This window comes from Lacerta agilis, chromosome 17 (genome assembly GCF_009819535.1).
Source record: "Lacerta agilis isolate rLacAgi1 chromosome 17, rLacAgi1.pri, whole genome shotgun sequence".
NCBI lineage: Eukaryota > Metazoa > Chordata > Lepidosauria > Squamata > Lacertidae > Lacerta > Lacerta agilis.
Window position 1 is genome coordinate 23,915,976 of NC_046328.1, and position 14,073 is coordinate 23,930,048.

The 14,073-nt window shown below is 45.7% G+C and overlaps 1 protein-coding gene across 1 annotated transcript; it reads left to right on the forward strand.

Annotated features, from left to right (window-relative positions):
* The first annotated feature begins 1,744 nt into the window (after positions 1 to 1,744).
* On the forward strand, positions 1,745 to 12,272 carry LGALS12 (galectin 12). The gene is made up of 9 exons (XM_033136035.1): positions 1,745 to 1,953; positions 3,395 to 3,483; positions 4,856 to 5,066; positions 5,173 to 5,292; positions 6,956 to 6,994; positions 7,973 to 7,999; positions 8,101 to 8,189; positions 10,135 to 10,297; positions 11,649 to 12,272. The coding sequence occupies exons 1-9, from the start codon at positions 1,888 to 1,890 to the stop codon at positions 11,844 to 11,846; spliced, it is 1,002 nt and encodes a 333-aa protein (XP_032991926.1). The 5' UTR covers positions 1,745 to 1,887; the 3' UTR covers positions 11,847 to 12,272.
* Positions 12,273 to 14,073: the final 1,801 nt, after the last annotated feature.

Sequence of the window (14,073 nt, forward strand, 5' to 3'; positions counted from 1 at the left end):
CTTTTCACATGTACTGCTCTCAAGCCAGGTGTCACCCATCCTGTATTTGTGCCTTTTATTTTTTTTTGCCCAAGTGTAGTACTTTACATTTCTCCTTGTTAAAATTCATTTTGTTTGCTTTGGCCCAGTTGTCTAATCTGTTAAGGTCATTTTGAAGTGTGATCCTGTCCTCTGGGGTATTACCCACCCCTCCCAATTTGGTGTCATCTGCAAACTTGATCAGGATGCCCTCAAGCCCATCATCCAAGTCATTGATGAAGATGACTGTGTTCCTTTGGAGAATTGAGACATGGCAGAGACTGTTGTAGCTTTAAGAAATATGGCCTACTCACCTATTTACACCTTCAGTCTGCATGGAGGAAGTCCAGATCTTACAGCATGGTTATTTCCAGAGGGGCTTATCCCTCACAGCAGAGCAACCAGCCTTCAGCCAACCTTCCCAAGATGGATTCCATTCTTTCTTCCTCCTCCTACTTCCCAGAACACCTTCCTAGAAACTCTCTTTTCCTGTCACCTTGCACCTATTTACCCTGGCAACCTTCCAAATCTCCAAATCTCCATTCATATGTCAGGGGAAGGGGAAGGGCAGTTCTCTGGCATTGCCATTGCCCCTCAATGGCCCTGTATTATTTCTTAATGGCCCTAGCTTGGCCAAGCCGTTTTGCATGGGTGAGCTCAGAAATTCCTCTGCATTTCTCCCTTCACAGCCCAAATAATCAAAATCCTACCATTTTTCAATTTTGAGGGTTTTGGGGGTCTCCAACCCCAAATCTATACAAACCAAGGAACTTGGCCAAACTGCGAGAGGCAGTGAAGGATAGGCGTGCCTGGCGTGCTCTGGTCCATGGGGTCACGAAGAGTTGGACATGACTGAACGACTGAACAACAACAACAAACCCCAAATCTATACAAACCAAGGAACTTGACCAGGCTGTCAGGACGGTCCTGGACTGTGCACCTATTCCTGCTGGGACATTTCAGTGCCACAGCAATAAAACCATTAAAAAACCAGTTATGAGAGTTCCTTGGGAAGACAAGACTGGTTTTTAAAAACCACTCTGGAAACTGTAGCTCTGGGAAGGCAATAGGCTCTCTTCACATCTCTCAGCACTCTTAACTAACTACAGCTCAGAGAATTATTGGGGGGGGGGGGGGGGAGAAACCATTACTGTTTATGGTGATATCACAGTGCTTTAAATGTATGGTGTGAATGTGGCTTAAGATGACTCAGTCTGATACAACCCAGTGTTTAAAATAGCGTCTGGGAATCTGGTCAGGGCTTTCCCTTGCATTATGGACAAAAATCCCTCTCCAAGCTGCTGCTTCCCCAGGGAAGGGAGCTGCTGGCAGCCCCCCCCCCCACACTTCGGGGTCCCCTGCCTAATTCCTCTCCTCCCTTCCCTGCCAGGCTGCGGTTAAAATGACAAAACATAAATTTGTGTGCCTTTAAATGCGTAATCCAGTTTGGCACGGAAGCACCCAAATGTTGCAAGACCTTTAGGCAGGCAGCGGAGAAATTCCCACCCCGTGGAAAAGGCAGAGCTTCTTGCAAAGCTGCCTGCCTGAGATAAGCCGTTCCTCAAACAGGCAATAGAGGGGGTGTTATCCTATCATCTTATCTAGGTCAAGAAAAGCCTCGCTTTCCGTGGGTCACTGAACCTTTTGAGAGCCAGGTGGTGGTAACATTTCGTGGAGGAAGCTAATTTAGCTCTCTCTCCCTCTCTCTCCCTGTTTAGAAAGCTGATTGGATAATCTCACTTTCTTTGGAAAAGTTTTTTTTTTTAACTCAGCTGAGTGACTCATATCATGTGATCCCTGCAAGTTTTAAACTTGCAAAGTGGTGCAACAACTGTAAGGGAAATTAAGGAGAGAACATTGACAGCTGACATGCCTTCCATGGATCTTTCGCCTAAACCAGAAGATTATATCTTGCAGGGTCCTGTTTTCAACCCAGTGAGTGATAATTTTTATTTCCTTTCATTTTCTGCCTGCCCTGATGAGTTGTAGATACCTTTGGTGGGGAATACCCTAATTTCATAATCAAGTATAATTCTAAGGAAGGGGAGAGAGAGGGAAGGATAAATAGTCTGCCATGCTACCTTTCTAGGTTTTAGTGGACAGCCTGGAAATGTGATTTTTTTAAAAATTAAAAAAAGTTAACCAAACACCTGTTTGCTTCTGAGTAAGCTGTGGGCCGCCCATGCAGCCAGCTGAGATTAGGGCTGCCAAATGTCCGGTTTAAAAAAAGAACTAGGATCTGCAGAAATTTACAAGCAGGACCAACTGCACTTGGCCACAGGTCAGAAAACTGTGTTGTTTGTTATGTTACGTAAAGCTGATTTTAAATAAAGAACAGCTGAAGGGCCCAGCTCAAAAGGAGTGGCTTTTTAAATGGTGGGCTTGCCATTCCATTTTGTTTTCCGACTAGCCTTCCTCATGTGCTTCCAGCTGATGCTGAAACTCTTCTCTCCCCACCCCACCCCACCCCCACCCCATCTATGCTGGAGCAATAAACTGCATGACTGATTTGGCAGCCCAGAGAGCATCGCCCCAGTCTCTGTGTTCTCCTGGCAGCTAGGGAGGTCCAACTGCAGACACCAAGCCTGGCCTTTGTTTGCAGCCTGCCAGCTCTGCAAAGTGATATTGCTTGTGCCCTGCAGATGTTTTGGACTACAAATCCCATCAGCCCCTGCATCATATGGCTCTGCCGGCTGGGTCTGATGGGAGTTGTAGTCTAAAACATCTGGTAAAAAGGTAAAGGACCCCTGACAGTTAAGTCCAGTTGCGAACGACTCTGGGGTTGCAGCGCTCATCTCGCTTTACTGGCAGAGGGAGCCGACGTTTGTCTGCAGACAGTTTTTTTGGGTCATGTGGCCAGCATAACTAAGCCGCTTCTGGCGAAACCAGAGCAGCGCACAGAAACACCGTTTACCTTCATGCCGGAGAGGTACCTATTTGTCTACTTGCACTTTCGAACTGCTAGGTTGGTAGAAGACAACAAAGCTGTCAAAGGCATCCCTCGGTCTCCTAATTATTCCCCCTATGCATATGACTTGGGGCGGGGGAGGATTCCAGCATCAAGAAACTCACCCATCTATTTCCTGACCTGGCAGAGGAGGGCAGCATTGGAACTCAGGATCTTGGTAGCCTTCAGGTGTGACTGGAGGACAAGCATTAGCTGGGATATGGTGTCTCGATGCTGCCTGACCAGCAGGCTCTGGATTCCGAAATCCGCAACCCCATCGCAGTTGGTTTGCTCTTGGGGCATTTCTGGAGCATGTGCAGAGTGCCGGCTGAACCAAGCACCTCTGTAGCACTGGGCAGGAAGGGCATCTCGTTTACCCAGCCAAGCCTTTAATGCTTGACTCTGTGCGCGTCTGTGTCCATTTTTCAGGTCGTTCCTTACATCACCTCCATCTTTGGCAGTTTGGTGCCCGGGAAAATGGTTTCTATCCAGGGAGCAACCCCAGTGGAAGCGGAAAGGTAAAAAAAAAAAAAAAAAAATCACATGTTTAAAGAGAGGAGGGCTGAGAGATTTTATCTTTCCAGTGCTTTTAATCTTTCCGGAGGAAGGAGAAAGGAAAAGGGGAGAGGAAGGAGACTTTCCTGCTGAATCACGCCAAGGATAATGCCAAGGTTGCAGGTTCAATCCCCATATTCCTGCATTGCACAGGGTTGGACTACTAGACGATTCTTAGGGTCCCTTTCAGTTATACAATTTGATGATTCTATTATTCTGCTTCTGACAGAAGTCATTTCCAGGAAACCCACATGGGGCACAAAAATGAGGGCAGCCCCCAGTCATTTGTCCCTACCACGGCTGGTATTTGGAAGCATACTGCCTCTGAACATGGAAGTTCTCTGTCCTAAGAGCCATGGATAGACTTCTATCGTCCTCATTATAAGTTAACGCCTGATCATTTTTAGTGCTCTGTTTACTGTGTTTTAATCTCGTGTGTGCTTATTTTGCACAGTATTTTCTGTTGTAAGTTGATTTCTTTTGGCGTAAAGTGATGGGAAAAATGAATGAATAGCAGTGAGCACCTCTTGCAGCAGTGAATTCTGTAAATTAGCTCTGTGAAGAAGTCAGTTCATTTTTCTGTCCAGTACCTGCTGCTACCCACAGTTTTGGCCATAAAGGTCTTACTCAACACAGGTCATTCTGGCTCCCTTAACCACCTTCTGTCCAAACCTCATATTAAGTAGTGGGTGGACATAGCAGACGACACAGTGATTCTCCAAGCAGCTCTCTTTATTCTCAGGCTGGAACAGAACCGAACTGAAGGGCTGAGCCAGCCTGCTTATATAGCACTCAGTAACATGCAACAGTAACAACTCTCTAGCTACCCAATCTGTGAACGACACTCTCAATCCTTCATTTGCATGTGGACCTGAGTGAGAACTGCAGTCACGGTGGGCAGAGTGAAGCTATATACACGATACCCCTAGTGGCCTAGGGTGAGAACTTCAATACATAACACCTCAGACTCATCCAAATAAATCGGTTGGTAAACTCAAAACAGTATTTTGCCAGCTCCATATGAAATTTAAGAATAGTTGCAGGGTGCTAAACAACAGGTGCTAAAAACATATTTAACACAATTCCAGTACAGATGCAAGCTGACTAGGAAAGATCTTGGAAGAGGAGAGTCTTCAGTAGATTCTGCAAAGACAACTGATTATGTAAGACAAGTCGATTTATTTGTAATAACCTTGACTCTGCTTTATGTTCTGCGATCTATATTTCACTGAATCAAACAGGCTTTTTGTTTGATGTCCTCCATTTAAAAAAAAAATGAAAGGAATTCACTTCTTTAAATTATTCTTCCTGCTTTCCCCCCCACTCTTGATTCAGGTTTCAGGTTGACTTCCAGGCTGGCTCCAGCTTGGCACCACGGGCTGATATTGGCCTCCACTTCAACCCCCGGTTCCATTCGCGTCCCTACACAGTCTGCAACTCTCTAAGCAACGGCCTCTGGATGGAGGAGGTGAAATTCCCCCACCTGCCCTTGAAAAGTGGTGACTCTTTCCTACTGCTGTTTCTCTTTGAACAAGATCATGTGAAGGTGAGGAGGTTCACAGAAGAGACGCCTGGCTGCTGGTCCAGGCTAAAGGCCCATCTAGTTCACAATCTTGTTTTCACAAACTGGAGTTTGTGTTTCTCCTCCTTAGGTGAGCGTAAATGGACAGCACTATCTCCAATATATGTTCAGCTTGCCACTGGACCGAATGAACACGCTGAGAATATCTGGCGATGTCATCCTGAGAGCGATAGCCTTTTTCCCTAAAAACGTACGGTATTGTATTGAGCACTTTTCCCATCTCTCTTTAAAATATACATATGGGGGGGAATGAGGGAAACATCATCAGCTGAGGTTAATAATGAAAGTATTTCCTCAACCCAGACTCATATAAATTAATATAGGCAATCCATATATCCAAATAGGTATCCAAATAGGATTGCCTAGAAAGGGCAGTGAGATCATGGAATCTTAGAGTTGGAAGAGACCCAAGGGTCATCTAGTCCAACCCCCTGCAAGGCAGGGCCACTGAGGCATAGGGTGTTTATACTTCCACATATTTTATATTGTGTTAAGAGTCAGGGCAGTTCAGCCAACTTTTAATGCCTAAGAAGTTCATAAAATTAGGATCCAGAGTGGGGTTTTTTCCTCCCTCCCTGATATCCATTTTTTTGTGAACTAAGGTGATTAGCAGTAGGTCCAAGAAGTATTTATTGATGCAAATGATATAGAATTATTATTATTATTATTATTATTATTATTATTATTATTATTATTATTTAAAAAATAGAACTTTCCTGAGGAGAAAATTTAGAAGGAAAGCAAATATGACAAAGGAAGCAAACTACAACATGGGAAAGGCCTACTTCCCAAAGTGTTCACCCCACCTTTGACCTGTAGGTGGAGCTGTCACCCAACATGATAGCCCTGTGGTGCCAATTGTGGCTCACTCACTGCGACAAGTTGTGGGGATGTGGCTTCTAGCTGGGACTGCTGTAAAAAGAATGGGAAAACTTAAGGAGATGTGGCCTGCCACGTGGCTAGTACAGGTGAAACTCGAAAAATTAGAATATCGTGGAAAGGTTCATTTCTTTCAGTAATTCAACTTAAAAGGTGAAACTAATATATGAGATAGACTCATGACATGCAAAGCGAGATATGTTAAGCCTTTATTTGTTATAATTGTGATTATTATGGCGTAGGCTACAGCTGATGAGAACCCCAAATTAACAATTTCAACTTTGGGGTTTTCATCAGCTGTACGCCATAATCATCACAATGATAACAAACAAAGGCTTGACATACCTTGCTTTGCATGTCATGAGTCTATCTCATATATTAAACTCCAGTAGCTAATGAAAACAATTGCTTATATAAATGGACTTTTCAACGATATTCTAATTTTTCGAGTTTCACCTGTAAATGGAACCACAGGCAGCGTATTTCTGATTTGTGCTGGCTGGGGAGAGTTAAACACTGGGAGAGGGGCTTTGGGTTCCTGCAGACATCTGGTTGGCCACTGTCAAAATAGGGTGTTGGAGATCAACAAAAGCCTCCCCCAACTGGGCACCCTCCAGATGTTTGGGACTAGAACATGGCTAGGGCTTAAGGGAGCTGTAGCCCCAAATATGTGGAGAACCTTAGTTGGGGGGACAGCTGCTGTATGCTATCTTTTGGGGCAATAAAAAAACCAGACCCACATCCCACTGAGGCTTCCCAGCCCCATTCCTGCAAAACAAATAAAAATCCAGGTTTATGCAAAGCTTCAAACAATTATGCAAGGGGAGTGGTTTGCAGAAGATGCTAAGGGAAGCCATGGGGCTGGGAGAGTGCCCTGGGTATTCCCCACATTGGAAGCTCCTGCTGTCGGATTTATGACCCGTTGTTGATCCGTGCTGCATCTTGTTCTGTCCTCTCTCTCTTCTTGTGTGCAGCCTTTTGATATCTGCAGAACAGAATACCCTGTTGCCCCAGTAAGTATTTATTTATTTATTGAATTTACATTCCTCTTTCCTCCTCCCAGAGCCCACAGTGACAAGTAGAGGTAGTATTTTAAACAGTAATCTCCCTCTTGGATTACTGCAATGTGCTCTACGTGGGGCTACCTTTGAAGGCGACTCAGAAGCTACAACTAATCCAGAATGCGGCAGCTAGACTGGTGACTGGGAGTGGCCGCCAAGACAATATAATACCAGTCCTGAAAGATCTGCATTGGCTCCCAGTACGTTTCTGAGCATAATTCAAAGTGTTAGTGCTGACCTTTAAAGCCCTAAACAGCTTTGGTCCAGTATACCTGAAGGAGCGTCTCCACTCCCATCGTTCAGCCCGGACAATGAGGTCCAGCTCCAAGGGTCTTCTGGTGGTTCCCTCCCTGCGAGAAGTGAGGTTACAGGGAACCAGGCAGAGGGCCTTCTTGGTAGTGGCTCCCGCCCTGTGGAATGCCCTCTCATCAGATGTCAAGGAAATAAACAACTATCTGACTTTTAGAAGACATCTGAAGGCAGCCCTGTTTAGGGAAGTTTTTAATGTTTGATGTTTTATTGTGTTTTTATATTTTGCTGGAAGAGAGTAGCTGGGGCAACCCAGTCAGATGGGCGGCATGCAGTCTAATCAAGCCATGCATAATTTTCCGTGTGAAATAAATAGTAAATAAACATTGGGGAAGCATCTCAGAACAGTTCATAAAGGGGGAATGTGTGGGCGGTCCTGCACAAACCCACTAATAATGCACTATTATGACATCTGTGACATGTTGCAGAAGATATCCCCACCCCACAAAAAATAACATCACCTGACTGGAAGTGCTCTCCATCTTCAATAGTCCCAGTCTCCCTCTCCCGCCTCCTGCCCAGTTCCAATCCCATTTTCAAGCCAGTGCATGGGAGTCTTATCCTGATTTTTGTCTCTCCCCGCCCTACCCCTGCCCCCACTTTCTTTATTTCTTTCCATAGCATCTATTCAAGAGCAGAGCCGTTCTGGTGAGTCTAAATACACCCGTTGCCTTTATTTTCTCCTGTGGTTTAGTGGGGTAGCTTCTCCAGTTGCTAACTTGCTCCTTGCTCTTTCTCTCGCTTTTCAGGATGTCCCCCTTTCACATCTGCTCCCTGGGAGCCTCAGGCCGAGAGACGCGATGACAGTGAGAGGCTTGGTGTGTCAAGACCCCAAAGAGTAAGTAGACGCCCCACTACCCGCCCCCACTTTGCACTTGCAGCTCACTCTTTGGTGGTGGATCTTACAGTCAGGGCTTGGCCAACAGGCAAGAAAACATAGATCCAGAACTCGTGTTTTGTATGATGTAGAAATATAAGGAGCGAGCTGCTTTATAAGTCAGACCACTGGTCCATCTAGCTCTGTATTACTGTGCGTGATACAATTTACTACCCACCCTGCACCCTAAGGTGGAATTGTTTCCCTTCTTTCCTTTGCTTTTTCCTTACCTCCTTCTTCCCCCACTTTTCTTTTCTTTTCTTTCCAGTGTGATGAGAGCCAGTGTTATGTAGTGGTTAAGAGTGGTAGACTCGTAATCTGGGGAACTGGGTTCGCGTCTCCACTCCTCCACATGCAGCTGCTGGTTGACCTTGGGCTAGTCACACTTCTCTGAAGTCTCTCAGCCCCACTCACCTCACAGAGTGTTTGTTGTGGAGGAGGAAGGGAAAGGAGAATGTTAGCCGCTTTGAGACTCCTTCGGGTAGTGAAAAGCGGGATATCAAATCCAAACTCTTCTTCTTCTTCTTTCCTCCCCCCCCTCTCCCCTTCTCTTTCTTTTCTTTTCTGCGGTGTCCTATATCTTATATACCAGTTTTGGTTATTACTGTTATTACTATTGGTTTTGTTTTAATGCACCTCTTTCCATTGGTTTGCTCTGTGTGTGTTTTGCATTAACAGTCGTACCTTGGTTTTCAAATGCCTTGGAAGTCGAATGTTTTGTGTTATGTATTGAAGTTCTCACCCTAGGCCACTAGGGGTGTTGTGTATATACCGGTAGTTTCACTCTGCCCACCGTGACTGCAGTTCTCACTCAGGTCCACATGCAAATAAAGGCTTGAGAGTGCCATTCACGGATTGGGTAGCTAGAGAGAGTTGTTACTGTTGCATGTTACTGAGTACTATATAAGCAGGCTGGCTCGGCCCTTCAGTTCAGTTCTGTTCCAGCCTGAGAATAAAGAGAGCTGCTTGGGGAATTACTGTGTCGTCTGCTATGTCCACCCACTACTTAATATTTTGGTTCCTGAACAATCGAAAACTGGAAGTGATTGTTTCGGTTTTCAAAGGTTCTTTGGAACCAGAACGTCCTACACGACTTCTGCAGCTTCCGATTGGCTGCAGAAGCTTCCTGCAGCCAATCGGAAGCCGTGGCTTGGTTTCCGAACATTTTGGAAGTCGAACGGACTTCCTGAACGGATTCCATTTGACTTCCGAGGTACCACTGTATTGCTAGTGTAGCTTCTCATGGACGGCATAAGGGTGTTTGAGTGTGTGGTCACATCTGAGGGAAAGTGCTATAAGGATTACAGGAGGCTTTGTAGCATAAAATGAATGTTATTGTATGATGATATAATAGAGATTAATTTGATTGTGAAAATTAAAGCAATAATATATGGAATAAATATAAAAACAAAGAAACGATATTGTGAAAACCAGAACGAAGGATTGAGGGAAGTCCAGACCTTGAGAGGTCAGAACACAGAAATGTTTTATAAGAAAGTATTGTAAATATAATGTATGCTTGTAAATCTCGAATAAAAAGATTATGAAAAAGAAAGAAAGTGCTATCTTCCTCCCATTTGCTTTCAACCTTTTGTTGTTTTGGGGCAACCCCTCCCCCCCCCGCAAAAAAGCAATGACAAGACAGCACTGTCTGAACTACATGACAATGACAAAGGAGTTGCTCTGAGCTTTATTTAATTAAGAAAACAGATAAAAAATGGAACAAATGCTTGAGTCCTGGGACTTTGGTTCCACCTTGGAGACCATCCCAAGGAATCCAGAACTCTTCAAGAATCCCAAGAGAAATTTGGATGCGGAGGACGACAGCTTTGGAAGGCCCCCTTCCCTTGCAGCCTGTTTCCCAAATTACCTTTATTAATAAATTCAGCCATGATGACTCTTTCAGGTTCTGCATCAGCTTGAAGAAAGACCCTTCCCACGTCTCCTTCAGCTTTCGTGTTTGCTTCACGGACCAGACGGTGTCATGGCGCTCGTTTTCGGACAGAGGCCAGGAGTCCGGGGGGACGGTGGCTGAGGGCTTCCCCTTCCACCCCCAGCGATACTTTGAGGTAAGAAGAGACATTGACCGCCTTAAGTTCCAGTTTCCCAGGAAACCTCAGAAAGGCTTAGTTCATGTGATATACTGAGAGATATGCTCAGGGGGGCAGTGGTGGCGTTGTGGTTAGAATCATGGCTAGACTAGGAAATGGGAGACCAGAATACTACCGTATTCCCCACTCGGCCACAAAGCTCACTGGGTGTGACCTTGAGGGCCAGTCACTCCCTCTCAGCCTGGCCTACCTCACAGGGTTGTGGTGTGTTGAGCATAACATGGGAGTGGGGAGGAGAACCATGTAGGCAAACCTTGAGCTCCTTGGAGGGAAGGTGGGATATAAATGTAATGAAGTAAATAAAATAAGCCAGGGATTACCAATGTGGCCCTGGTGGGTGTGTTGGCACCCTTTCTCTGGTGCTCACAGAGCCCCCACCCTCATGGCCCTCTTTGCCATGAGGGGGGTGAGGATAATTGTCTTTTTCATCCTTGAAATATACATAAAGCCATTTACCCCAGTGCTACACTTTTTAGTACACACTAGAATAGCAAATTCATTCACCGCCAGCCCTCCCCTTTGCCCTTCCTCACTCCCTCTGCCAAGGGTTGCCAAGTCAGGTGCATCCCAGACCCCGAAATTTCAGGGCCCAAACCTGGGGTCTAGGGAAAGCCCCTGGTGAAGTCATGGGGGTGGGCTCTGCTGATTCGTCCTCTGTGCTCCCTCCCACCCCTGAGTCCTGAAGATGGAGGTTAACTGGGAGAGGGGAGGAGGGCAGACCTTCCCCCTCCCCAAGTGTCTATGCTATAGTTTTCTCTGCATGCATAAACCCTTATATATTAACATGATTGCCCCTTAGGCCAGTCTCAATAGGAATCGCAGAATTGTATAGAGTTGGAAAGGGACCTCCACGGGTCATCTAGTCCAACCCCCTACAATGCAGGAATCCTGCCAACAAACTGTCCCTGGGTGGGCTCAAACCACAAACCTTCTGCTTAACTGCCAGGGGCACCAACCCATTACATCACAGGAGAGAAAGAAAGGTCTTAGCCTGGACTCCAACCAATAACACGTGGACACTGCAAGAAACTTTCACGCATGAGAGCACCCACCCTATAATAATGCTTGGGAGAAAAGTTGGGCTTTGTGGCGCCAGCCCCCTGGAATCCCCTTCCTTAGGTGTGTCACAACACTAAGAGCCCATGCTCAAGTTGCAGTATGCTTTGCCCCAGGGACAGAACGTAAGAAGAGATTGTTGCATTAGGCCAATGGCCGATCTAGTCCAGCATCCTCTTCCGACAGGTGGCCCCAGCCAACCGTTTGTGGTGCTTGGACACGCCTTCCTTGCTAATGCCTTTTTCTCCTCCAGCTACTCTTCCTCTGCCAAGAAGACCACCTGCAGCTGGCCCTGAATGGGACCCCCCTTGGCCCTCGGTACATCCCTCACCCCGCCACTGACGCCATCACGGAGCTGGCTGTGGATGGAGATGTTGTGCTTTACAGCACCCAAGTTCGGTCTTCTCCTCTCCCGAGCAGCAGCGCAGCAGCTTTGAAAATCCAAAGATAAGAACTGAGAAAGACAAGCAAACCCACGGACCGTTCCTGGCATGGATTGCTTCAGAAGCGGCGCATGTCTGAATGCTCCCCACACATAAAAGCTTCCCCACCCAGCCTATAGCATTGCAGAGATGCCAAGTCCCCAATCCATCTCTCTTCTGCTAGCTTTCCATGGGCGGGGAGTTTTTGGTGCCAGGGGAGCCATTTTCTTTCACGTTCTTCTCACACTGACCCACCCACTCACTTGCCATCTGCGTTATGAAGTAGCAGGAAGGCCATATTGTCTCTTTCTGCCCTGAATGTTTGCTTCCTTGGAGGAACTGCAGGACTTGAAGCTGTTACTCTCCCCTTCAGGAGAAAATATATGCTGTGACCGTACATCACCCTGGTGTTTTAAATCTCTATAAGCATTAATAAAAGCACATATTGTATACCAGGATTATTTTTTTCATGCCATCCTGGGCTTCAAAGGAACTTAGGAGCAACAGGAATTAAAGAATTACAGTGCTGGAAGGGACCCCAAGGGTCATCCAGTCCGACCCCTGCAATGCAGGAATCTCAAAACACGGTCATCGTCCCCATCCAATTTGAAACCATACGAGACCCTGCACCAGCCTATTAGTATGTATTTCATTAAATTTATACACAGGCTGATTGTTGTTGTTTTTCAAACAAACCCTCAAAACAGTTTACAAATATATAAAACCATAAAATTATCAGTAAGAAAAATCAACAACAATAATTTAAGACATTCTAAAACCAGCAATAGACTAAAAACACATCAAATCTCACAACAACTTTCTAAACATCTGGATAGGGTTGTCCTCGTAACACTAGAAGTCATGGACATCAGATGTGGCTGAAGGTTGGAAGATTCAGGACAGATAAATGAAAACCCTTCTTCACTGCATTGTTTAACTGTGGAACTCCCTCCCACAGGAGACAGCGACGGCCACCAACTTGGATGGCTTTAAAAGAGGACTGGGCAAATTCACGGAGTTGAGGACGATCAAGTTTATTGTTGAATTTAATCTTTTTTAAATGTTTTAAGTACTGTAGTTGTTTTCACGGATAATTTCTGCTGTTGTATTATTTTTGTAAACCACATTGAGATTTTTTTTGGGGGGGTGTCACAGTTAAGTAGTATATAAATTTCATTAAATAAATAAAGTTATTGGGCTATTTCCTCTTATGTGAAGGAAGTCTGGGTGGCCTAGTTGAGAGAAAGAGAAAGAGAGAATGAGACTTGGGTGGTTACTTGTCAGATCCAGTTAGCAGTAGCGGGTAGCATCAGGCGCTGTTTCTCCTGATTATTAAGACATTTATCTGTAAAAGAACAGCCACCAAGTGAGAACAAACACGGAAACTTGATAACAGGTTAATAACAGTTTCTAATCTGATCTGGCCAGTTGCAAAAGGTCAGGTTGGAAACAAGAGCTCCCTTGACTCTGGGCAATTGTGGCATTGGGAGGTGTGGAGACGGGTGTCACCTGATTTTTATTTGATGCACAGCGACCACTTTTGCGACAGGCGAACAATGCATCCATTACAAGTTCTCTTCCTGAATTATGCGCTCTGGTAGTCAGGGGGCAACGACAACACTCTGAGGTCGCTTCCGCACGACTTAAGAAACTGAATTGTCAGGAAGCTGTGTTTACCTGCGCTCAAATTCTCTCCGTGACAACGGGAGCTTTCAGGGTGTGTGGTGCTCTTACAGGTCTGATACTTCCTTATGGAAAGAGAGGACTATAGTGTTTGGCCATACTTGTAACGATTTACAGACATGCTCGGTGGAGGTTCAACTAGAACTTCCCCAGAATCCAGTGCTCCTGCATGTGATGTCCAGGGAAGGTGCTGGTAGCATTTTCTAGGGTCCTAAAACTCAAAAGTGCAGAGTTGGATGGGAGACATTGCTCAGCCCTCACCAGTGTATTCAGTGCTATTCTTCTAGAAAAAAGAGGTGCCAGAACTCACCATGAACACATCCCTTGTTCTCTCAGAATAGCAATGGCGCCCACCTGAGAGGTGCCGGGACTGAGTTCCTCCAGTGAGTTCCCACGGGGGGGGGGAGAGCCCTGAGTGGATTCTTCCTTTGACACAGAGACTGGGCATCACCAGCAAGGAACAAGAAGAATCACTGCTAGCTCAGACCTCATCAGAGTGTATGCAAAGATAGGAATTGTTGTTGTTGGTTATTTGTTTGTTTGTTTGTTTGTTTGTTTGCCCTATTGTACATC

What these genes read in the sequence shown, in the direction of transcription:
- LGALS12 (XM_033136035.1), top strand. Translation starts at nt 1,888, where the DNA reads ATGCCTTCCATGGATCTTTCGCCTAAACCAGAAGATTATATCTTGCAG. An exon ending in TAGCCTTTTTCCCTAAAAAC is followed by an intron (nt 5,293 to 6,955) that starts GTACGGTATTGT and finishes TCTTGTGTGCAG; the next exon opens with CCTTTTGATATCTGCAGAAC. An exon ending in GTGTGTCAAGACCCCAAAGA is followed by an intron (nt 8,190 to 10,134) that starts GTAAGTAGACGC and finishes TGACTCTTTCAG; the next exon opens with GTTCTGCATCAGCTTGAAGA.